Source organism: Microtus oregoni, unplaced genomic scaffold (genome assembly GCF_018167655.1).
Source record: "Microtus oregoni isolate MIOR12 unplaced genomic scaffold, Mior012 000038F_ref0000394, whole genome shotgun sequence".
Taxonomy (NCBI): Eukaryota; Metazoa; Chordata; class Mammalia; order Rodentia; family Cricetidae; genus Microtus; species Microtus oregoni.
In genome coordinates, this window is record NW_024543097.1 from 11638737 (window position 1) to 11663520 (window position 24784).

General features: G+C 39.1%; 1 protein-coding gene across 2 annotated transcripts in view; it reads left to right on the plus strand.

Moving 5' to 3' along the window:
• Tmem232 (transmembrane protein 232) overlaps positions 1-24784 on the plus strand; it is a 256911-nt gene that overhangs the window by 103232 nt on the left and 128895 nt on the right. For both annotated transcript variants that reach the window (XM_041631893.1, XM_041631894.1), the window contains one exon: positions 2681-2859. In XM_041631893.1, the coding sequence (XP_041487827.1) occupies positions 2681-2859 (179 nt within the window). The remainder of the gene's footprint in view (positions 1-2680; positions 2860-24784) is intronic.

A 24784-nucleotide genomic window follows, 5' to 3' on the forward strand; every position in this document is an offset into this window, starting at 1 on the left:
TTTCCGTCAGCCGTGTCTTAGGAGCGGTGTGCCTCCTCATTCTTCCACATTTTGCTAAGGTTCTTCACCTCATCTCCCACACTGACTCTTCCAAACAACAGTGTCAGTTTTGCAAGTGATTTTATTACTGTTTTTCTCTTCTAAATTTAAAACTGTGCTTCTTCTTTGACCCTCACAGCCTCCACTCAAAGCGAAGACTTTATGAGGTGCCTTCCCTGATATCCAGTCTGTTTCTTCCTCTCACCTCTTTCTGCCTTCCAAAGTAAGGACCTATATTACTTCATACAACTCCCATTGAGGCTACCCAGCTCACTGATTGATGTGGAATTACTCCTTTGCTGAAACATCACCCATTACCTAGGACACCATTTTCGGTTAGCTATTTTATAGCACCTTATGCATATGAACGCTCTTCTTCAGCCCTGTGTGAAATCCTCTCCGTCGTCTTCACTCTTCTCTCTCCTCATAACTACATCTCCGCAGGAGTCCTATTATTGGTGCAACTAGCCTAATTTTTTTTTTTTTAGCACAATTTCGATTTTTGTCCTCAAAAGCACTCTGTTTTAAGCAACACCTTCATCCTGGACAAATGGATGATAGTTTTCACCCTGCCTCTTATATATTGTGCTGTCGTGATGCTAGGTGCTAGGCATGTCAGAGTGACTCCGATAATCCCTATCTTCCTAGAACTATGACAATTCCAATTGTTATACTTATGTTATAAATATAATTTTGTAAGGGCAAGGCAAGACACTCAGCATGAGGATTCAGAGAGAGTTTCTGAATAGAAAGAGAGCAGAAGAATGGATCAGAGGCAGCTAGAGTGTCGATGAACTGTTGGATGGGCGGACTTACGGTTAAACCAAAGGAGTAATTTGCATTATCCTTAGAAGACAGAATTAAGTATTTACTCAGAACTCCAGTGTTTGTGCTCACTTTTCCTTTTGAAAGTGGGATGGGAATGAATGAGGAGTAAAATGATTGTAAAATGGTGTATTAAATAACATTGGAGAGAGCCATGGTTGCCTGACTCTCCAATTTTGAGATGACATACAGATGACGTACAGAGACAGATGACAGGCCATGGCTTAGTAAAGGTGACTCAGTCTTCAGTAAACATGAATGCACAGCAAACAGGAATCTAGAGTAACAGTTATTTGCAGTGCTGACCTTTTTGTCAGGTTACCTTCCTGACATGCAGCCGTTCTCCAACATCCTTCCTTATCCTTTCTCCAAACTGCCTGATTTGACAAGGTCAGGAAAGGTCTTTCCTTCCTCAGCTCCCTTCCTTCCTCTGCCAGCCCTCACCGAGCATCTTGCTCTGACAGTCCCAGTAATCATCTTTTCAAGGATTTATTGCTCTCCGAATTCCCACGTGAGTCACTGTAGCTCCCCAGACTGGTCCACTGCTTGAAGCCACCGGTTGTTTATCTCCCAAGAAAGAAAACATATAATTGAGTTGGTTTTCTTTGATTAAATTCTGTTTTTGTAGTGAGGAACATTACTATTCATTAATAGAGCCATCTTTTTTCCAGTTGCAGAATTTTGAACACCAGAGTCCCTTAATTGCACATAACTTAGTTGACAAAGGGAGGAGAGAAGCTCTGTAAACGCCTTGTTAGCTGCAGCCTCCTGTTTGCACTTCTTACCTAAGCACCAGGGATCTAGGGAGTGAAACATCTCCAGGAGAGGAATCAGAAAGGTTCCCTTCTTCAACTTCTGTCGCAAATTTCCGAGATGTGTACACACTTTCTCTTTCCAACTCCTAGTCTTTCACTAACTTTTTGTACTGTATAGTCTTTTCTTCCCGTGACTGAACCGTGTGAAGTAGAAAAAAGAAGTCTCTTGTCTGAAATGGGGCATGTAGGGGGAGTCACCTATCAACAGTAGGGAACCTTCTAAACAAGTTGACATCATGTGTTTCCTTTTATGTGCTGAAATAGGAAAGCCTACATAGCAGAATTAGAATCCAGGCATAGTTAGTGTTCCAGTTTATGCCAATTAAATAATAATTCTTCTTTTTGATACAGGATTTTACTATGTAGCCCTGGTTACAGAGAGAACTCACTCTGTAGACCAGGCTGGCCTCAAACTCACAGAGATCCGTCTGCTTTTGCCTCCTGAGTGATGGAATTAAAGGTGTGTTCCATTATGCCTGACTTTTTAAAATAGCAATTATTTTTATTGAAATTTTAGGGTTTTAAAAAACTTCCATCATTTTTGTGAAAGTTTATTCTTTTTCTTTTGAGAATTTAAGTTCTTCACATAGGCTCAGAATTTTCATATTGTTCTTTGACAAAATTTAGTTTATCTCCCCTCTGAGCACTGTATTATTATTTTATTGTTGAAATTTATTTTTCCTGTTTCTACCTAAGTCAGAATTATCTATGTTAAGCACCACCACATAGAAATATTTTATAACCAGGTAAAAAGTGTAATTTAAGAATAAATGAAATTATTTCACTCTAAGGATAATCTTGAGAGTAGAACTTAATATAGTTAAATTCCTAACTGTTTTGAAACTTTTAAATTGGGGAGTATTCTTAATTTAAATTTCCCTACATTAATTAACATTAATTATTATCAATGTGAATAAAATGGAATTTGTCTTTTTCTTCATGCAACTATAAGACAGTATATTCTCAAAGAATTATTCTCCTCCTCCTCCTCACTTTTTCAGGTGCCAAGGTGGTCTGGATTGGATACTACGGCATAGTGTATAACTTGGTGAAGATGTCATGGGAACTTCAGGGTGATGAGGAACAGGATGGACTTAGAAACTTGATATGGCAAACATTGCAAAAGATCAAGGATTATGAGCAAGACCCACGAATCCAAAGTGCATTAACTATAGCCCAGGTAAATCCACAAACTTTTCCTTCTATTAGCAGGAATCTTGTTTGTAAGTAGAATGAAGTGTTGTCCTGATTGGCTATTGCTCTTGCCCTTGGTCACTTCCCAGAGATTAAAGGTAAGTCCCTATTGCTGAAGACATGGTGAACTTTGGATACAGGACTCTGAGGACCTTACTTGAAAGTCTTCTCCCTGTGGGTAACTTTTATTGTCCTCAAAGGTGCTATGAAAACTGTCAAGGGGATGCAATTAATAGTCCCACACAGCTGTGAAGCCTTAGGACCACAACTATGATTAGCAAGGCAAGATTTTCCTAAGGGTGCAATAGTGGCATTCATATCTTGGTCCTAACCAACAACTCTCTAACTGGACTTAAGGGTAGCTCAACAGAGCAAAATTGTTCCTGATACTGGAAACATAGTCAACTACTTGAGGCTAGTGAAATAGCGGATCTAGAAGAGAACACACTACCATTAACTTACTAAACCAGCTCTTCCTAACTGTATTCTAAATACTTATCCCACTGTTAGTATAGCTCCCAACTCTCACCAAAGTAGCTTCTCTTTGCAATAAACAGAGATCATCAGAGAAAACCATAACTGGTCAAAATACAGAGAACAAGTGATCATGTGATGGCAAGGTCCACTGAAAACCTTTACAATACAATTCCTATACCTATGGCTCAGGGGGCATCAAAGATGAGGGGAAGAAAGATTGTAAGAGCCAGATGACCAGGAAGTCTGCTGTAAGATTGCTTCTCTTAGAAATGACAGGGAAGATTTACTGGGTGATAATTTAAAAATATGGCCATCAAAATAAGACCTAGATAATGACAACACCAACAGACATGCTAACATGTAAAGAGGAAATCTCCAGAGGTGACCCCTAGATAACAAAACAACAACAAAACCCTACAAGTCACTAAAGGATGATGACAGCTAGGGATGAGCCCCTTAATTGGCTATCCAATACCGGAGGCCAGCTCTGAAACCATATACATACAGACAACACCAAATGGAATCAACAGATTGTGTTTATATATTTATGATTATGTTTATATATATATTATATATAATTTGATAGGGAGCAAGGAGATAAGGACACAGAATGAGTTGAAGGTAGCAAAAAGAACAAGAGGGAATGATTTACGTTTTAGTAATATAAAAAAATCCATCCTCCAAAGCTATAGATACATTTCTCAATTCTTAGACATTCCAGAAATCATCAATTCATTATATATAAATGACAGGAGAAAAGGGTAGATTATTGAATTTACTCTGAAAAGAAAAATGGGAGGATATAGATATGATAAGATAAAAAGGTAGATCACTGAATCTACTTTTCAAAAACAACTACTAATTTTAAATGTTTTACATTGGATTGGACTTTTGCATATTGTATACAAATTTTGTTTATTGAGATTAATTTTGTTGGAACATACTATACATACATTTCTACTCTTGTTCAAAATGTTGTGTGTTTATAACTCATTTAACAATGTAATGCAAATTTCTAGTCCTTGAAAATTATTATTACCAACTATTTGGGATAATAAGGAAGTGCAGGTTAGTAGTTAATCACCTAGTATAACTGAAATTGTTATCACATTAGGTATGTTTTCAAGGTCAAACAAAAATATATTTTAGATAGACAGGTCATCTTCAAACATTCCAAAGATCTACAGAATATGGCATTTAAGATGTTTTAATAACTTAGGTTCTTCTTTTTATGATAATGAGACATGTATGCTCCTGGCAGCACCAATCTACTTCAGAAAGGATAATGGGTATCAAAGAAACTCCACATGGCATTTATTTTCTTTGTGGTAAAAGTAATGTGTTGGGCAAGAAAATGCCCCTTGCCTTGACTGCTAGTAGTATGCTGTCCTAATTGGACAAGCAGTACACAAAAGAAAGTGACTGCCAAGCATTGTCAAGACAAGGAGGGATAGCCTTTCAGAATATTCTTCACAGAAAAGTCTGTTTGATATGCTAGGTCTGTAGGCTGAAGATGGATGCCCCACTGTTGCAGAAGAACTTTGGGTGACTGTTCAAGCAGCCAGCTCCTTCTGTTATTACTCAGGTTTTTTTTGGTAGTTGCTTTTTTGGACTTTCTACTTACTCAATTATTATTATTCCTTTCTTGGGTCTCTGAGGTAGTTGAAGACTAGATAGTTATAGTTTTCCTTGTTTGCCAGATGCAGAAAACAAGTTATGATGGAAAGTAAATTAGGTACAAAATTGGACTCACCAAGATAGGATAGATGTGGAGTATTTTCTCTGAATTTGTCAAATGCTAATTGACTAGACATTGTTGATGTATTTATTGCCTGTATATGTTGTATATAGTCATTGTACTTATTGTATATAGTTTTTCTTTTATTATTTATAGTCTTTTTTATTTTAGACAAAAGGGAAAATATAGTGGTATATTATTTGTATTTTAATAAATAAATCTTGCCTGAAGACTAGAGACAAAGCTAAAGCCACTAGAGGTCAGGTAATGGTGGCACATACCTTTAATCTCAGGATTTGGGAGATGGATCTCTGTGAGTTCAAGATCAATGCAAAAGCAAATCCAGGTGGTGGTGGCCTACATGATTAATTCCAGTACTAGGAGTCATGCCTTTAATCCCAGCATTAGAGGGAATATAAAGTGGGAGGAGAGAGAAGCTTAGTCTGTTTAGTTTGTGGTCACCCAGCCTTGGTAGAGGTAAGATGTCTTTCTCTAGTGGCTTGGCTGCTTTGTTTTCTGATTTTATGGTTGAACCCCAGTTTTTGTCTCTGCGTTTTTATTATTCATTCTACATATAAATAATATGATAATAAATAATGGTTTAGATTTAGTTGAACAATAATTGTTAATGATTAAAGTTAAATACACAATTAAAAAGAAGAAAGGAAAGCCCTGATTGCTGTAATTGATATGGGATGGTGTGGGTGGCACCTTCTGATAGGAGCCCAGATCAAAAGGGCACGGCAGAAAGAAGATCGCTCAGATTTGCTGGCTCAGCCTTCCCCTTTGCTCTGAGTTGATTGATGCTGCATGTTGCTGCTGCTGCTGTTGCTGACCGCTTTGCTGCTCTTAGACCCAGACTCTCCAGGCCTCCATTCTTTTCTAAGGACTTGCAGCTCTCCAGGAACTTCCCAGGTTTTTGACACCAGGTGGTGACTGCTATTACTCAGCATCATGGACTGAGCAACTCCTGGGCTTCTCCAATGTGAGACATTTTCAGTGGGTCTCATCCTACTGAAGAGACACCCATCCCCAGTGGCCAACCACTGGTGGTTCTCAGCTTTTCAAGTGTGAAACAGTTGTTACTATTTTAATATAAGCTGATACTAATAAATTCTTTTAATATATGTTCATTCTTTTGGTTATATTCTTCTAGAGAGCCATGACTAATACAGTGAGAATGAATGATTTCCTGAGAAAATAAAAAAAAAATAGAATTGATTTAGTGTATGTAGGCAACCAAGATGAAAGCATCATCAAATTATATAACATGGTACTTAGTCGTGACTACCCATACACTTATGTGTGCCTATTTGCCCTTGAAAACTTGCTAGATAATAAATGAAAAGCATGAAGAAGTTTGTCAGACTTCAACACTTGCATGACCACAGACAGAAATGAAGCAATAGAGTTTAAATTCCAACTTCATAGAGTCACCTGGACTTGGAGCAAATTACACCCCACAGCCTTGGTTCTTATGTTGGGAAGCCAGGTGCTCTGGAAAAGTTACTTGGAGTTGCTGTTGGACACACAGAAGAGAGGGAAAACCCCACAGAGCATAGAAACCCCAGTGAGGAGGCCCTAGTACCAACTGCAGCCCAGTACAGAAACACCGTCCTTGGGTGACCTTGAATGCATTTCTGCCTCAGTCCTTCTCAGAGAGTGAGGCCGATAGCCTTCAGTGCATTGGCTTCCTGTGGTGATTGAGTTAATGTTATAAGGTAAATAAAAGTTTGCTAAAAAAAGTAAATAAAAAGATAAAAAGTTGTGTTTTAAAGCTTTTGACTTCTTAATAATTCTATAATGGAATTATGGGAGAAGGGGATACTGGCATTCAATATAAAAACATAACGTCAAATGTTGATAAACTTCACATGAAGAAATTAGAATAAAATTGAAAAATATTTTGAGAGAATAGAAGATACCACACAAAGGAAGCCAATTAAGAAATGATTTTCTTCTGTAGTGTCTTCAAAGGCTTCCCAGACTTGCTGGAGTTCCTTTGGTTTTGAGAATGTCTACTGATGTTACTCACAAGGCTCCAAAACAAGGGTTGGGGAAGTTGAGCTGGTATTGATCCGTCTCTCCTGGGGATGAGCTACTCTTCCCCTTGGACATGACCGTGAATGAATTTCTGCACTTGAGCAAGTGTCCCTCAGGTTTCCATCTTTGGTTGGTGCTGACTGGCATGTCGGTAGAGGCGCCACTTAATAAACTGCTTGAAGAAATTCACTGCGAGGGGCAAAGTGTTCTGTCTATGTTTGTTTTCTTTAGAGGCATTTGTAAACAGACTGACTAAACACTATGACTTGCTCCCTTTTCATGGCTGTTTTCCAGCTTGCTTGCAGCAGTGAATAACTGAGACATCTAACTTAAATTTTCCTTTTCTCTGGACTCATTGGCACTCCAGTCCTTTTCCTTAAATTGAAATTACCTTTTCCAGGTCTGATTTCCAAAATATATAAAGAACTCAAGAAACTAGGTCGTAAAAGGCTAATCAACTCAATTATAAAATGGGGCACTGAGCTGAACAGAGAATTCTCAACAGAAGAACTTCAAATGGCCAAAACACACTTAAGATCATGCTCAACTTCCTTAGCAATCAGGGAAATACAAATCAAGACAACTTTAAGATACCATCTTACACCTGTCAGAATGACTAAAATAAAAAACACCAATGATAGCCTTTGCTGGAGAGGTTGTGGAGAAAGGGGTACACTCATCCATTGCTGGTGGGAATGCAAACTTGTGCAACCACTTTGGAAAGCAGTGTGGCGGTTTCTCAGGAAATTCGGGATCAACCTACCACTGGACCCAGCAAGACCACTCTTGGGAATATACCCAAGAGATGCCCTATCATACAACAAAAGTATATGCTCAACTATGTTCATAGCAGCATTGTTTATAATAGCCAGTGTTGTGCTTTCCTGTCGCTTTAAGGGACAAGCCACGCCCTCTTCCATTACCTCTGACCTGCTCGGGCCTTTCCTTTTCTGCTTCCTTGACGTGTGTGCATGCTTTTTATTATAAGGAAGACCTGGGAATGTTATGGTTTTGGTCCCTTTAAGAGACAAGCCACACCCATTCCCCTCCCCATCTGCTGAGGCAGGCTGATCTTCAGCTTCCAGCCTGAGCTTGCTCTCTTTTCCATCTTCCTCTCGGAGAGGCAGCTTCGCTTCTGCCTCTCTCCCCACTTCTCTCTTCCCCCCTTCTCTGTCTCTTTCTCCTCTCCTCTCTCTCTCTCTCTCTCTCTCTCTCTCTCTCTCTCTCTCCCTGTCCCCCTCTTCACCCTTCCTCCTCCATAACTCCCTGAATAAACATTCATCCTCACCCTGCATGTCGTGTCTATCCATGCTTCTGTCTTCTGCCTGCCTGCCATGTGTCTCCCTGCCTGGGACCAGTCATTGCTCGGGGACCAGCAGCCGTCTCTGCCTGGGGCCCACTGCCTGCTGCCACATGGCCCACCACCACTGCTCTGAGACCAGCAGCCATCTCTGCCTGGAACTGGCTGCTCCCAGGGCCCGCTGTCTGCCACCACGTGGCCTGCCACCACCGCTCAGGCCACCTCTCTGGGACCGGCAGCCATTTCTGCTGCCTACTGCCGCGGGGATCTTGCAGCATTTTTTAAAAAAGAATAACAGCCAGAACCTGGAAACAACCGAGATGCCCTTCAATGGAAGAATGGATGAAGAAAGTATGGAATATATTCATATTAGAGTACTACTCAGCAGTAAAAAACAATGACTTCTTAAATTTTGCATACAAATGGATGGAAATAGAAAACACTATCCTGAGTGAGGTAAGCCAGACCCAAAAAGAGGAACATGGGATGTACTCACTCATATTTGGTTTCTAGCCATAAATAAAGGACATTGAACCTATAATTCGTGATCCTAGAGAAGCTAAATAAGAAGGTGAACTCAAAGAAAAACATATAGGCATCCTCCTGAATATTATCCTTCATCAGATGGTAAAAGGAGACAGAGACAGAGACCCACATTGGAGCACCGGACTGAAATCTCAAGGTCCAAATCAGGAGCAGATGGAGAGAGAGCACGAGCAAGGAACTCAGGACCGCGAGAGGTGCACCCACACACTGAGGCAATGGGGATGTACTATCGGGAACTCATCAAGGCCAGCTGGCCTGGTTCTGAAAAAGCCTGGGATAAAACCGAACTCGCTGAACATAGCGGACAATGAGGACTACTGAGAACTCAAGAACAATGGCAATGGGTTTTTGATCCTACTGCACGTACTGGCTTTGTGGGAGCCTAGGCAGTTTGGATGCTCACCTTACTAGACCTGGATGGAGGTGGGTGGTCCTTGTACTTCCCACAGGGCAGGGAACCCTGATTCCTCTTTGGGCTGACAAGGGAAGGGGACTTGATCTGGGGAGGGGGAGGGAAATGGGAGGCGGTGGCGGGGAGGAGGCAGAAATCTTTAATAAATAAATAAAAAAAAAGAAATTACCTTTTCCATTTTCTGGTGGCTTTCACTGGATGACCATGCAATTTCTTTCCAAGAAAGCCTTTTTGAAGTGGCTGAGTCATTCTCCTGAAACTGCAGATAGGGCATGGCAGTGATGCTTTTTCTGCATGGCACCATGGGAGTTTCCAAAATGCTGCCATTTCTTCTTTCTGTCTCATGTCAGTCTTTCTAATGTTTCATTACCTTAAAGTGTTGACAGAGGTTTCTGTCCCATCCAGTCTCTCAGCTGTTCAGTCCCAAAGAAACACACAGAGGCCTACATTAATCATAAACTGGTTGGCCTATTAGCTCAGGTTTCTTATTAACTCTTACATCTTAAATTAGCCCATAATTCTTATCTATGTTAGCCATGTGGCTTGGTACCTTTTATCAGTGAGGCATTCTTTTTTTGTACCCTCTGCATCTGGGTGATGATTGCAGACTGAGCCTTTTTTTTCCCTAGAATTCTCCTGTTTTGGTTGCCCCACCTATACTTCCTGCCTGGCTACAGGCCAATCAGCATTTTATTAAAGCAATATAAGTGAAAAATCTTTACAGGGTACAGGATCATTGTTCCACAGCATTAAAGTATACTTTTTTTTCTTGTTGTTTTGGAAGTTTAAATTAGTTATTAATTATTCAATTATATAAACCTTTATTATGGGTTTAATAAGCGTTAATAAGAAGGTCAGTTGATTGACTTCACTGTATACAGTGTATTCTTAAAGCGTGTGAATTGTCCCTGTTGATCTGGAGTCTGTAATCCACATTCTGAGTACAAAATGAAACTTGGTTGTCTAGCTTTTTAATCCTTAGTATACAGAGAGTGAGGATCTTTAGGACTATGTGAGATTAGGAGGCTCTTTTTTTCCTCCCTTGGAAGAAAACAGAAAATTGATTGTCCACTGGAACTAAAATGCTTTAGCTTCACCAGTTTGCCATGAGGCTCCACGTAAGTTTTACCTTTATTTTTTTCTGTTGAGAACTTAGAATGTAACAACAATAAAAAGAAAATATCCAATCAATTGTAGTGCCCGCCAGCATATCACTTAATAATCTCTCTACTGGGACTTGGGACTGGAATTCTTCACAGTCTAATATTCTCTGTGGCCCCCATTGCTGACTATGGACCCTTAGGAAGCAGAATGGGAATGGTACTCAGTGTTCTGGACAACATTTTACAGAGCAGCATAGGCATTTCTGTTTCAGGGCCTTATACTTTTCTGTTTGTTTCTATGACTCCTTTAAATTATGTCTGCCGTTCTCTGATCTTTTATCTACTTTCTATGCCTCCTCAAATCTCAAACGGATAATACTGCAACTCAGTAAGCCAGTTCTTAGTTGTGTCTTCTATAATTAGAGTTCTGTTTATATGCCTGTCTTCTGGGCCAATCATTTGATATAGGCTGTTCTTCTGTTTTCAGACTTTTAGTAAATATCTATAGATAATTACATTTGAAATTCATAAGTCAATCAGACATAGCAAATATATGAGATGCTAGATAATGCTGGCAACACCGCGGTACTCAGCTGATCAGTAGACAGGCTAGACAAGGGTTCAGCCACTACACATGATGAGTCATTTTCAATGCTCAGAAGACTTTCCCGGGGTAGCTGTTGCTTAAACTAGGAAATGATTGGGAGGCAAGTTTTCTCCAGAGAAAACTCTAACTTAGAAATTTCTGAAAGCAATTATATTAATTTAGTGTAAAATTAAGTCAGTATTAAATTAGTATTACATAATATGACATAAGTATATGAGGAAGAGCAAAAGACAATCAGTTTAGGCCTGTCTTCTATCAGGGCTACTTAGGATTAGATAGAGCCAATTAAATTACTGAACAGCAAAAATATGATTTCTAGACACAAACCCCAAGGATCTACTGTGACTTTGAAATATCATTTAATTCATCTTGCATTTGCTTACTATTAAGCTAGTACAAATGAAAAAAGAAGTTATATGTTTCCTATAGGCTAATATAGTTTTCCAGATAGCAAAAACAATCCCCCAGCTTTCTCTTCAGGCTTCTGTTGCCTATGTGTACTGGCTGACTCCTTGGGGACCTAGAGCCCCAGGGCTGTGATTAGGGCTGATTCTGGACAGGACTGAAAGACTTGCTGAAGATTTCATGAAGGCGATGGGAGGCTGTTGCATGTGACCCTCTGTGTGCTGAAGGTGAGCCACCTGTTCTTTGCTAAACTGTGGGATCACATTACTCACAAATAGAAATAATTGTGATGACTAGGAGATTGGGAGGAATTACTGTGGTGATCAGACAACAGGGGACATAGATGTTTTTGGAGATTACTTCTCAATTTCAGCTGGATAGAATATCTTGATGAGAATGTAATTGACACCCGTAAAGTAATGTGAACCCTGCCTTCCTCGGTCAAGCAGTAACCTTCCCAAGTGTCCCATGTCACAAGTTTGTTAGTGAAAACGACCTCTCGACAAGTTGGATATAGGCAAGACTTTGTTGAATTTGAAATTCCAGACCACTTTGTTGTTGGATGTACCCTTGACTATAATGAGAATTCCAGGGATTTGAATCACCTTGGTGTCATTAGTGAAACCGGAAAAGCCAAGTGTAGAGATTGCGGTAAGAGTTGAGTCTGCAAATCTGAGGCCTCCTATTGACGTTACACATTATCGAGTGTTCTGGTTCTGTGGCCGCCTGCTTAGTCATGCTTTTTGCATGAACATTGTACGGACTTTATGTTTGGTAGTTTTAGAGATGTCAGTTGCTACATCCCCAAACTTTTGATTTGCGCTATGAGCCTGTAGGCAGACTATGTGTGCCCTTAGATTGTTGCTTAACTTGTGAGTAAAACACATCTCTTAATTAACCACTATTAAATAATAATACTGAGATTGTATCAGTAAGAAACATTTTGGGAGAAGATACATTCGCTTTTAAATTGGTATTTTGATTTTTACATATTCAGGAAAGAACAGATGTGACGGAATATTGTCAGTTCTACCACTGTGTATTCAGAACAGCTTAAAGCTGTCAGTCTGATGTCAGCAACAGCGTCGATGAGGTTTTGCTCAGTTGGATAAACCTGTGCTTCATCAGGGTATTGGCTATATTTTCCCACTTAGATTCTTTCAGGGAACTGTTTTCAACTGTTCCTTTTTAAAATACAAATAAATAAATTCCAAAAATTAAAAAGGTAAAAATATAAAAATGTACTTATTGAGCCCTGCTAAGTCTATTTTTACTTAATATAAAAACTCAAAAAAGTCTAAAACAATAGTCTTGACATATGACTTTTAGTATGTTGCCCAGGATACATATTCTCCAAAAATACATCAATAATTTAAATGGGAGATTAAACATATAGGTAGCCCCATCAAAACACATTGCACATTCTAGACACTCACATGCTGCTATGTTATATTACTGAGAAATAAACCATTGCTAAATTCGAGTAGTATTTGGGCTACAAACATAAATTATGGCTGTAATCATTGATGGAAGGTGGCTGGGTACGAGACCATTTCTTAGATGATGAACTACTATCAGTAAGTCTTTGGCTGACGTGTCTAGTGGGGAAAATAGTTTGGATTGTGCAGTAGTAGGCATTAATTTAAAAGGTACAGTTAGAATAGCAAAGTGTGGATATTTGCTTGGATATATATATATGTATATATATATATATTTTATATAAAGACTCTAAATAGAGCAATTTGTTTGAAGAGAAAGCTATCTTCACCAAATTTTAGTTGTTTGGTAATTTTGTAGCATAAAATTCATACACAAAATTCCCTGTATGTATTCAAAATAATGAGCTACTGCTTTGGAACTTGCAGTATATAGCAATTGCTCACATTTTGTTTGAGACTCTTTTCTTGACATTTTTATAACTTTCCCCATTCCAAGTCTAGATTTGGATAATGGCAAGTTTTACACAAGACAAAGTTTGAAAGATGCTTACACATGAAAGTCTTTTGTGTCCTTTCCTGGAACCTCTTAGCTATCTTGTCCCAAAGTCATCTATTAGAAGATGAAATACAACATGGTGCCAAGCAGAGCCCTCCTAGCTCATGCCCTTCCCTCCCCAAGACTGGTAACTCTCCAGTGGACCCAGCAGCACAGAAATGAGGGCAATAAAATCATGACCACCTTTCTGCTGTTCCTAGCTCAGGACTGACCTTGCAGCTGTGGGTTAAGTAAATGGCAGTGTTGTTAGGATGATGAGTTTAGAAGTGATACTCCTACACAGTCAGTTTGGGGTCTGAGAACTATAAAAATGGAATTTTATTCCACTACATTGTATTCCTTATTTTTGTTTTGTTTGAGGTTTTGAGCTGAGGATTCTTTATGCTAAGACTGGTCTCAAATTTGCTATGTAGTAGCCGTGAATTCCTGACAACTTCCACCTTCTAAGAAGCAAAATTATAATCATGTAACATCCTTCTGTTTCACTCCTGCCATTAAAAAAGACAGTAATTGAATTATTAAAATTCATAAAGTGTTTACTATATGCCCTATATTTAGTTATTAAATTACCATAAGATTATGATATATGTTGCTTTTACCTTTGTTTTGCAGATGTGGAAATTGAAAATATAAATGAGGGTTCATATTTTCTCCAACATTAACTCTCTTTTAGATATACAGCAACCCGAACTGCTTGAAGTCAAACCCATATTATATTTTGGTTCCCCTTCCTCTGCTGAATTCCTTTAAAAAAGTGTGAGTGTATTGCTTGTGCACATTTGTGTGTGAGTATGGTACATGCATGCTGAAAAAGCCACGAAGAGCAAGCCTGTAAGCAGCTCCCCTCCATGACCTCTGCATCAGCTCCTGTCTCCAGGTTCCCACCCTGTTTGATTTCCTGCCCTGATTTCTTTTAGTGATGAACAATGATGTGGAAGTGTAAGCCAAATAAATCCTTTCCTCTCCCAGTTAGCTGCTTTTTGTTATGGTATTTCATCACAGAAATAGTAACCCTAAGACAGACAGAAGTTGACAGAGGATCATGGGAAATTGTTGTGACAGAGGTGACTATGTTGCTCTTGGGAAGATTGTAGAAGAACTTTAGAATGTTGGAGAAGCCATAGCGTATTGAGAGCTCAGTGTTCTGCAGGAGCTTGGAAGATGAAAATGTTGAGAGTAAGGCAGATGATGGGAGGCCTGGATAGTGAAATTTCAGAGGGAAGTTTGAGAGGCCCTTATGGATTCTATTGGGGCCATTTGCAATTTTGAATCAATAACCTCTGGTTCTGATCAGCTGGAGCTGAGGAAACAGCAGTGATTAACGAGAGACAGAATCACCTAAGGGAAACCTTTGCTTTGATGAGACGATTGATGGTGGTCAGCTGGAGTGAGGAATTAGCAGGCATTAAGAGGAGACCAGCATCATTGAGGTGAAATCTGGGAGGTGGTTCCTGAGTCTCAGCGCATGGAAGCGTCCACGTTCCAGAGGTGGTCAAGGTTGTACCTTCATGCTAGAACTTGCTCATGTATAAGAACCACCCGGGTGGTACTGGTTTTGAAGTCACGAAGGGATCATGGACAGCTAAAATTTGGTACCGTGAGAGGCCAGGAGAGGCCATTGGTGAAGTATAGCTTCACTAGCAACAGAAACCTCAGAATTGAAGGGGGTGTGCAGAGAGTTGAGGCTTGGTATTATGAAGGGAGCCCAGGAGAGGCTAGGTCAAAGTGCAGGCCAGTTGTAACAAGAAACCGCAGCATTTTGGATATGCCAGTGCCATGGGACAGCCAACACAGCAGCAGATGTGGAGTGGGGTCTTTCTAAGCCTATGGGACAAGCCGTTATGTGCTGCAGCAAGCCCCCAGGAGAAGTCCAGACTGTGGAAAGTGGATCCCAGAAGTCTGACCCTGAGCTTTGGGTGTTGGAGCTGGTTTTATTTTATTATTTATTTTTTGGTTTTTTGAGACAGGTTTTTTTTTTCCTGTGGCTTTTTTGAGCCTGTTCTGGAACTAGCTCTTGTAGACCTGGCTGGCCTTGAACTCACAGAGACCCCCACCTCTGTCTCCCGAGTCCTGGGATTAAAGGCATGCATCACCACTGCCTGGCTTTGGTTTTATTTTCTTTAGATTGTTAACTGTGCCTTGGCTTTTTCCCTCCTGGAATAAGAAAACATTTAGCCTATTTTGATTTTACATGATTCTACAGTTTACAGACTTTGAACTTTTAAAGAGATTTTGGAGTTTTACAGAGATTTGGATTTTAAAAGTGATTTTGAATTTTTTTTAAAAATGATTGAATTTCAAAGTGTTGGAATTTGTAAAGTTTTTTTACTTTTATGTTTATAATATCGTTTATATTGTGCTGTTTATTAATGTGAGACCTTGGGGAATGAACAGAATACAAAAAAATTATTGTTAAATAGTGTTGTATTAGTTTGTCATGTTGACAAGAGGTCAACAATCCTGGCTAGAGGTTTATGACAACCTTATACAAGCTAGAGTCATTTTGGAAGAAGGAATCTCAACTGAAAAAAGGCCCCATTAGATTGTCATATGGATAAGGCTGTGGTGCATTTTCTTGATTGGTGATTGATTGGGAGAGGGCCCAGCTCACTGTGGGTTGTGTCACATCTGGGCTGGTGGTCTTGGATGCTATAAGAAAGTAGGTTGAGCAAGTCATGAGGAGCAAGTCTGCTAACAGCACGTTTCCATGGTCTCTGTATCAGTTCCTGACTGTGTTCTTGCTTGATTTCCTTTGATGATGAACAGCGATGTGGAAGTGTAAGCAAAATAAACCCTTTCTTCCACAAGTTTATTTTGGTTATGATGTATCACAGCAATAGTGACCCTAAGACCATGGGAAATCTGGTCCTCTGTGTGGATGGAGGGATAGCTGGTCCTTTGTGTGGATGGAGTGATAGCTGGTCCTCTGTGTGGATGGAGGGATAGCTGGTCCTCTGTGTGGATGGAGGGATAGCTGGTCCTCTGTGTGGATGGAGGAATAGCTGGTCCTCTGTGTGGATGGAGGAATAGCTGGTCTCTGAGTGGATTGATGGATAGCTGATCCTTTGTGGGGATGGAGTGATAGCTGGTCCTCTGTGTGGATGGAAGAATAGCTGGTCCTCTGTGTGGATGGAGTGATAGCTGGTCCTCTGTGTGGATGGAGGAACAGCTGGCCTTCATTGTGGATGGAGGAATGCTGGTCATCTCTGTAGTGGATGGAGGGACAGAAGGTCCTCTGTGTAGATGGAGGAATAACACTGGCATGTTGGGATAGATTTGTGGTATAAATGTTTTTTTTAATGTAAATGTTGTTATATTTCTCACTTCTTCACCATTTGGATCTCCTTCATTTGTGAGTTGGAAACCCAAAAGTCTTTTTATATTCTTCAGTTATTTTTATAAACTTGAGATGTAACTTTTTTCTGAAAGTTATCCAACATGATTTATTATTTTTCACACAATTTCTGCTGTGTCGCTCGCGATCTATTTCAATTCACCCCTCTGTGATTCCCACACACCTCTAGTCATTGTGGGTTTTGGTTTCATTTTTGCTCCTCTTCTTCCATCTCTTGTTCCTCTTCTTGTTTGGCACTTCCTTATTCTCTGGTATTAAATAATGTTGCAGTGTATGGTTTAATTTTTCATTCACTGTACTTTCTGGCACTCAATAGCTTTGTGCCTAGCATTAATTTTTATTGAAATAGAAACAAAGATACGTAGATTAAAAACGTTTAGCTCTGAGAGATCAAAGGTGAACACTTAAGAAGTAAAGAGTTAATGGAAATTTTTAAAAGGCGAAGACTTCACACATTTATCCCTTCTAATCACCAGGTTCTCCCTATAATAAGGCATTTATCCTGACCTCTAGGTTTTGTTTATGAGAGTAGGTTCATATATTACATAATTAGTATTTGTCTGTGGCAGCTAACATATTTATAAGATTCCTCAATAGTCTGTGTAACAGTTTTAATTGGGGCTCAGCATCATCATTTTAATACATAATTTATCTGTCATTTCCTATTGATTCAGATACATGAACTTTCCATCAGAATATTTTATCACCAGCAGTCTTGTACATTTTGGCACAAAATTTCTCATTGTCCCATATAAAATAGCTGATACTTATTTAACTTTTATTTAAAAAATTAACATAAATGGCATTACCTATTCTTATGGCATTTTCCGAGTTTGTTATAGTGGATGCTTCTACCTTCTTATGTTTCCACCGCCTTCCTCTTCGACTTTTCTTTGTAACTTCACCTTTAGCCTCCTTTTTGCTTTTGGGTCATATATGTTCTATTGCCTCTTCCTTGGCACCTAGTTTTATTTTCTTTTTATTTTCTTGTTTGTTTTGTAGGCTACACACACACTTACACAGATCTATATAATACATGTGTACATTACAAGATAGGATCTGCATGTGAGAGAGAAATTGTGTTTTTTATCTTCCTGAATTTGGGTCACTTCATTTAACATTATACTTTCCAGATTCATCTATTTTTCCCCAGAAATTTCATAAATCTGATTTTCCTTTGTAAAAACGCTGATACTTAAATAGTTTTTGTTATGCAGAAACTGGAATTTTACATGGGTTGACTAGACTGGGTATTGAGAAATGAAACGATTGGGTCATAAGAAAGGCTTTCATGAATAACCCAAAAAGCCTCCCAAACTGTATGACAGCTCTGGCTGCTTTATCTTTGTCATAGGTTAAGATTTGAGTTGCACGTGTCTGGGTGACGCACATCTGGACGTAGTGTGATTTAGGTGGTAAGGAATTTTGTAAGATTTCATTTATTTCAGGTTTAATTTTACAATTTAAATTTTCAGTGGCATCGTAGTCGCCTTGCCTGTTTTTGTGATAAAATACTTTGATGAAAACATGAAGGGAAAGGGTTTGTTTTGTCTCATGATTCCTGGTTACAGCCCATCTCAGCAGGGAAAGCCAAATGACAGGAGCTTGGGAGAAGTGACCAAGTGATACCAAAGAACAGAGAGGAATGGACAAATGCATGCAGACTAGTATTCCTGTTTTTACGTAGTTTGGAACCCAAATTCAGAGAATGGAGCTACCTGCTTTCAGGCTGGGTTTTTAATCTCAATAACACAATCAAGGCAGTCCTTCACAGGCCAATGAAATCTAGACAATCTGCCACCAAGACTGCCTTTTCAGCTAATTCTAGGTTATGTAAAACTGACATTAAAGCTAACCACCACAGGTAGTCTTATAATCCAAGATTTTTTTTTATAGTGGCACAGATAACATGCAAATTTAAGTATACAATCAATTGCTTTATTATTAATTATTTCAGTGTTTTTTTTCTTGCTTCATTCTTACGTCTTTGGTCATAAAAGATTTTATTATTTGATGGTATAGATGCTATCGGCTTTATGAGAAATGATCTCTAAAATATGTCCTTAAGAATTTCCATACTCAACCTACCAAAGTAGTTTGCTGAAGGCATCTCTCTCAACACCGCTGTTAGCCTCAGTCTTTGCCTCCTTCCACTCCTGGTGTGGCTATGTGGAATTTGGATTTCTTGAATTCCCAAACCAAGACTTTTATCCTCTGTGCCTCTTTCCAAGTTAAGCACACACACTCTCCTTTTAAGACTCTTAATACCGTCACAGTAAGAGAGCTAACCAAATGTCACATCAGATAAGCAAGGCAGACCAAAGTCAGTGTCTAGAAAATGAGCATATTTGACCCACAGGTTACTGGGGTGAATGCTTTGGCTCCATTAAAATGGTGTTTTTAATTCAGAAGGAATGGGAAAATTTTCTAAACAAGTGACCTTTATTTTACAGTAAAGCACGAAGTATGAACCTCTCTCTTTTATTTCTTCCTTTGGGCACTTTGTTGATAGCATTTGCAATACAAAACTCCAAAAAGTTTAGTTGTTTATTCCTACATGTCCTTCTGCTTCTTTAATAACTTACTTATTCAGAAGTTCTACAGGACCATCTTAAGTGCCTTCTCTGATGCTGCTTTGGAAGACTCTGTGATAGAAACTGTTGAGAAGATGCCCTTCACAAGTGACTAAAACGTTCCTATTTTTAGCTGTTCCCTTAGTACTCCACGTGAGTAGGGAACATTAAAAACAACACCTGTACAGTGATGGCTTGTGACTTAAGAAATCTGGCCTAAGTTAAAAATCTACTATTACACTCTTATATTTGGTACTGCCAATAACTATGTCGATAACAAAAGCTTTGCTCTTTCCTGTCCTAATTCCTTGCTATCCCAACTGGTCTTCATGTCAGACAATACTGTAACTTACCAAGAGTGACATGCAAGCTTGTGTTATAACCTACTGTGTATGGTATGGGAAAGATATGTACTAGAGTGTCTATGGAGTTATACAGACATCTTCTCATGCATGGAAATCAAATGTACATTTTGTATAATAGACTTTAAAATTTAATGAATGTAGGTAGAGACGGCTTGTTCATTTCCCGACTGCTTAGACCCGAATAATCACACAGAAGCTGTATTAATTACAACACTACTTGGCCTATTAGCTTGGGCCTCTTATTAACTAACTTAAATTATATTAAATTATAATTCTTAAATTATATCAAAATTACATCTTAAATTCCTATCCATTTGTGTAAACCATGAGGCCGTGAGCCACTGGTAAGGTTCTGGGGCATCTGTCCCTTCAGCAATTACATGGCATCTCCCTGACTCCGCTTACTCTCTCCCTATATCTCTTTTCGGATTTCCTGCCTGACTTTATTCTGCCCTGCCATAGGCTGAAGCAGCTTTATTTATCAACTAATAAAGCAACACATATACAGAAGGACATTCCACATCATTTCCCTTTTTCTGTCTAATTAAAAATGAAGATTTTAATTTTACACATACAAACAGTTATCAAGTAATAATTATAGTTATAGTAGTTAGTCCATTTACATTTGAAAAATAAGAAAAATAATCTATCATCTATCCTATCTTTGTGAGTCTAAAGCTTTATATCTAATTTATCCTTTATCATAACTAAGGAAAACCATAACTATCTGTCTTAAACTCTTTAAAGACCCCAGAAGGATATAATATTACCTAAGTAAATAGAAATTGCATTGTAAGCAACTTCTAAAACTCTAGAATTGCCAGAGACATTTTATTGCCTGGACCAAAGTTCTTCTGTATCATGGGGTATCCATTTTCAGCCTATAGGCCCATACTATCCAGTAGACTTTTCCATGAAGCAGAACATTTGAAGATCTGTTCTGCCTTGTAATGGCAAAGTTCATTAGTTGTTTTCTTCTGTGACCTGCAGAATGTCTGGAAGTTTCTTCTGTGAGGCAGGAACCCTGAAGGGCCATCTGTCACTTTTCTGTGGGTCCTGCACATTCAGTTCATACAGCATACCATAAAGCAGTCCAGGCAATGCAGTTTCTTACCCAAATGGCTAGCTGTTGTAATAAGAGTGGTGGGGCTGCGTTCCCAGCACCCCAGCCGCCTGGCTAGCTTATGCCCCAAAGTAACAACACACAAACTGTATTCATTTAAACATTGCTTGGCCCATTTCTATCTAGCCTCTTCTAGGCTAACTCTCGCACCTGGACTAGCCCATTTCTAATAATCTGTTGTAGCCCACGAGGTGGCTTATCAGGGAGATTCTAGCCTACGTCCATCCTGGGTAAGAGCTTCATCGCGTGTGTCTGCCTGGGAGCGGGAAGCATGGCGTCTCTGAGCTCACTTCCTCTTCCTCCTAGCATTCTGTTCTGTTTACTCCTCCCACCTATGTTTTAACCTATCAGGGCCAAGCAGTTTCTTTATTGCTTAACCAATGAAATCAACAGATTGATATATGACACTACCACATCAGCTAGCCTTGTCATATTGAATACGAATTCCATAACAAGTTTCTTCAATGCCCATCAACCTCTCTGAAGTAATTGGTGCTGCCAGAAGCAGATATTTCTCACAGTGGAGGAAAGTCCAAGTTCTCAAAACATTTTAAATGCCATATTCTGTAGGTCTTTGAAGTGCTAAAGAATGCCTACCCTTCTGAAATACATCTCTGTACATCGAGAAAACCTAACTAACATGACTACAAGTTTGATTATTATAGATGACTAGCTATTAATCTGTATTTTTAAGTAAACATTACATTTATAAATGAGCTGTACAAACGCAATACCTTAAACAAGAACAGGAATACATATACACAATGTAACAAATCTACCTCATATTTGTATCAATAGATCAAGATCCATACCAATGCAAAGTATTTATTTCTATATCATATCCTCCTTTTTTTTATAGAAATTGACTATCATGATAAATCACTTGCAATAAATCTGCTTTAAATGAAAACAATAATTTACAAACAATATTTGGGAATTTGGGTGTAATTTTTTAGATTACATTTTGCTGATTGGGGTGCTGTCAATCAGGTCTTTTAAATAGTATCCTAAACATGAGTCCTTTGTGCAACAAAGTGAATATAAACCCAATATAGAGAAAAAACCCTGTCATCTATGCAGAGTGGCATAATAAACAAATGGTAATTAATGTGTTTTGTTTGAAATGTTTCCAGAAAGACTTGTATTGAGCAAGGCTTCTCCATGCTGGGGCTTCAGTAGCATATGTTGACACATGCAGGAGAAGCCGTCACGTATAACGGCTCTCTGCCATCTGGTACATGACTTGGAATATCAAAGAGAAATATACACACTTCAAATGAATGTGTGGTTTTATTCAGAGTGTCTTTGACTCATCAGGTAAAGCCCTTTGTGGTTATAATTTCATGGGGAGATTGTTAATATGGTTTTTGATTCTTAGTTATTTTCCCATAGTCTCAGTGTAGTCTGTTGAGCAGACAAGATGGTGGTCGGTCTCCATCAGTGTCTCTGCGCCGGGCTTTTTCGACTCCTTCATGTCTGACTTTCCTTTTGGAGAACTGTGTCTCAGTAATGAAATGCTGAAGTCATGGAACCATGTTGAAGACCGCAGTGGTGCTCAGAGAGCCTTGCAGTACACAGGCGAAGCAAAGCACTAACTGACACATTAGCCCCACTTAAGGCCACAGCCCTCCTACCATCGTGGCCAGTGTAGCTCAGGGTGCAACAAGTGGCAGGTGATTCATGCCCTGTTAGCGAATGGTATTCAAAGACTGTTGCTTGCACTACATCCTGCTCTTTCTGAAAGCAAATGCCAAGGAGGCACTGGCATTGAGAGAGGTAGGGTCACAAAGAGCTGGGAAACACGGTCAACTTCCACGTTCAATGTTTGCAATTACTCTTGGGCAGGTTGTTATGTCTTCAACTCAGCTGTCAGGGAAAATGTACAGCCAGATTGAATGACTTACAGAAAAACCACATAACTTGTGAGTGGGAAAGATGATATTCTCATTCAATCCTTACTTTAATCCTGATTGTCATTTTGTTTTAGACTTTAATGTCCCTACAAGGGTAGAGACTGTGACTCTGCATTTATAAAACTCTCCACGGTGATGAGAAATGATGCCCTCATGACCAGAATTTCAATGACTAAGAATTACCCATGCTGCTCTCCTTTGTGGGGTTAGAATTCTTATAGAAAGCAACAATTAGACCCTTAAACTTGCAAAAATGTTTACCAAAGGAAGTAAAACAACTTCATTTCTAATATTACTTTAGAAACTGTGGAGACATCTCTCATCACTAGCAATCTGAGGTAGCTCAGATTTTGTTGTGTTTTCTACATTTCCTTAATTATTGATTCAAAATTTGGGACTCTGGAGAGCTTTTGCCTTTTGGATCGCTAGTGTATCCTGTTTCCCTGGGAGAATTTCTGCTTTGCTGATTTACCATCTACCTACCAGCCTGCATTAGTGCTGGCTTCCACATCTTTATTTCCACTATGAAATCAAAGGGCAAACATCTGCTCTTGCCTGTGGTTAGAATATGTATGTAGGAGAACTCACCATCAGGAATTCCACTCATACAATTTTAATTCTAAGCTTCATAGACATTAAAAATTGTGATTTTTTTCCCCCAAACAAAACTAAAGGTCAGCTTTTAACAATCCAACAATAAATACAACCCTGACTCACTAAAGCCTACATAGACATCACTGAAAAAAAAAAAGGGACATTCAGTGAAAAAGTAGGAAGTCTATTTTGGTGGAAAGGTTTTACAAATAAGGAAAATATCTGTTCGATTGAGATATGAGAAGGCCTTGGCCATCAATGAAGGGTGGGATTTCCCTGAGCTTCCAACAGAGTACCAGAGGAGAGATGAAGGAATGTCTTCATCTTGATAAGCCAGCTGACACATCAACCTATACAGCCAGTTCTACCTTGAATAGAAAAAAGTGAGGAACAGTCAAATGAGACATGATGAAAACAGCAACAAAGTGTAGGGTTAGAGGAATGCAGCCTTCCATACAATGTGGTGTTTTCCATATATGAAGTTATGAGATGACATTATTTTTGCTGGTTTAGATACTCGTTCATTCTTTTATTCATTTATTATATCCTAGTTGTTGTATGCTCATAGTAATGTCTTACATGTGTGCTATAACGTATGTTACTATGTATTTTAAAGTGTCCTTTCTAATGAGAATTAAGACAACTGGTAAGTTGAAGACACAGTCAGGTGTGACTGACATCTTACAGAGAAGGCTTTAGACTCCAAAGTGTTAAATAATGCCCTGAACATCACATTGGTGTTCTGTTTTGCGCGAGTCTATCGAAGAAAAGGGGTCTTTTAAAAATGAACTGTAGGCTCTCTGCAGAGGAAGTCCAGCCTCTGATGGACAGAGTGCTCAGAGGCTTTGCAAAACCCTCTTTTTATTGTTACACACACCACACTTTTGACAAACCAATTTCCGTACACCCAAATCTCTTAGCTGGAGTTGTTTGAAGGAACCACTTGCTTAAGCAATCCTCAGCCACGAGACCTCCTGGTTTGCCAGGTCCTCTCATGATGAAGTTTTGCAAAGGCTCTGAAATCTTTCAGGAAGAAGTCAGCTAAGAAGCACTGACTTTAAACAAAACATAGGTGCTCTCACTCCGGAATTCAAGGCACATACAATGGCTCTGTAGGGTCTCTTGCTACACGTCATGACAGCCATCACGTCTCAGACATAGTTAAACTGCGTGTCTCAGGAATGCTCTGTCCAGGATTTCTCATTAGAAGGCAGCAGATTCAGCTCAGCTGTAAATAGTCTGAATGTAACTGTATACTGAATACAGTGTCTAGACATAATTGAACTTAAGTGCTTTAAGAGTGGATATATTTCAATGAGAACGATTGATAAAATTCTTTTTTTTTCTTGAAACAGTACAATA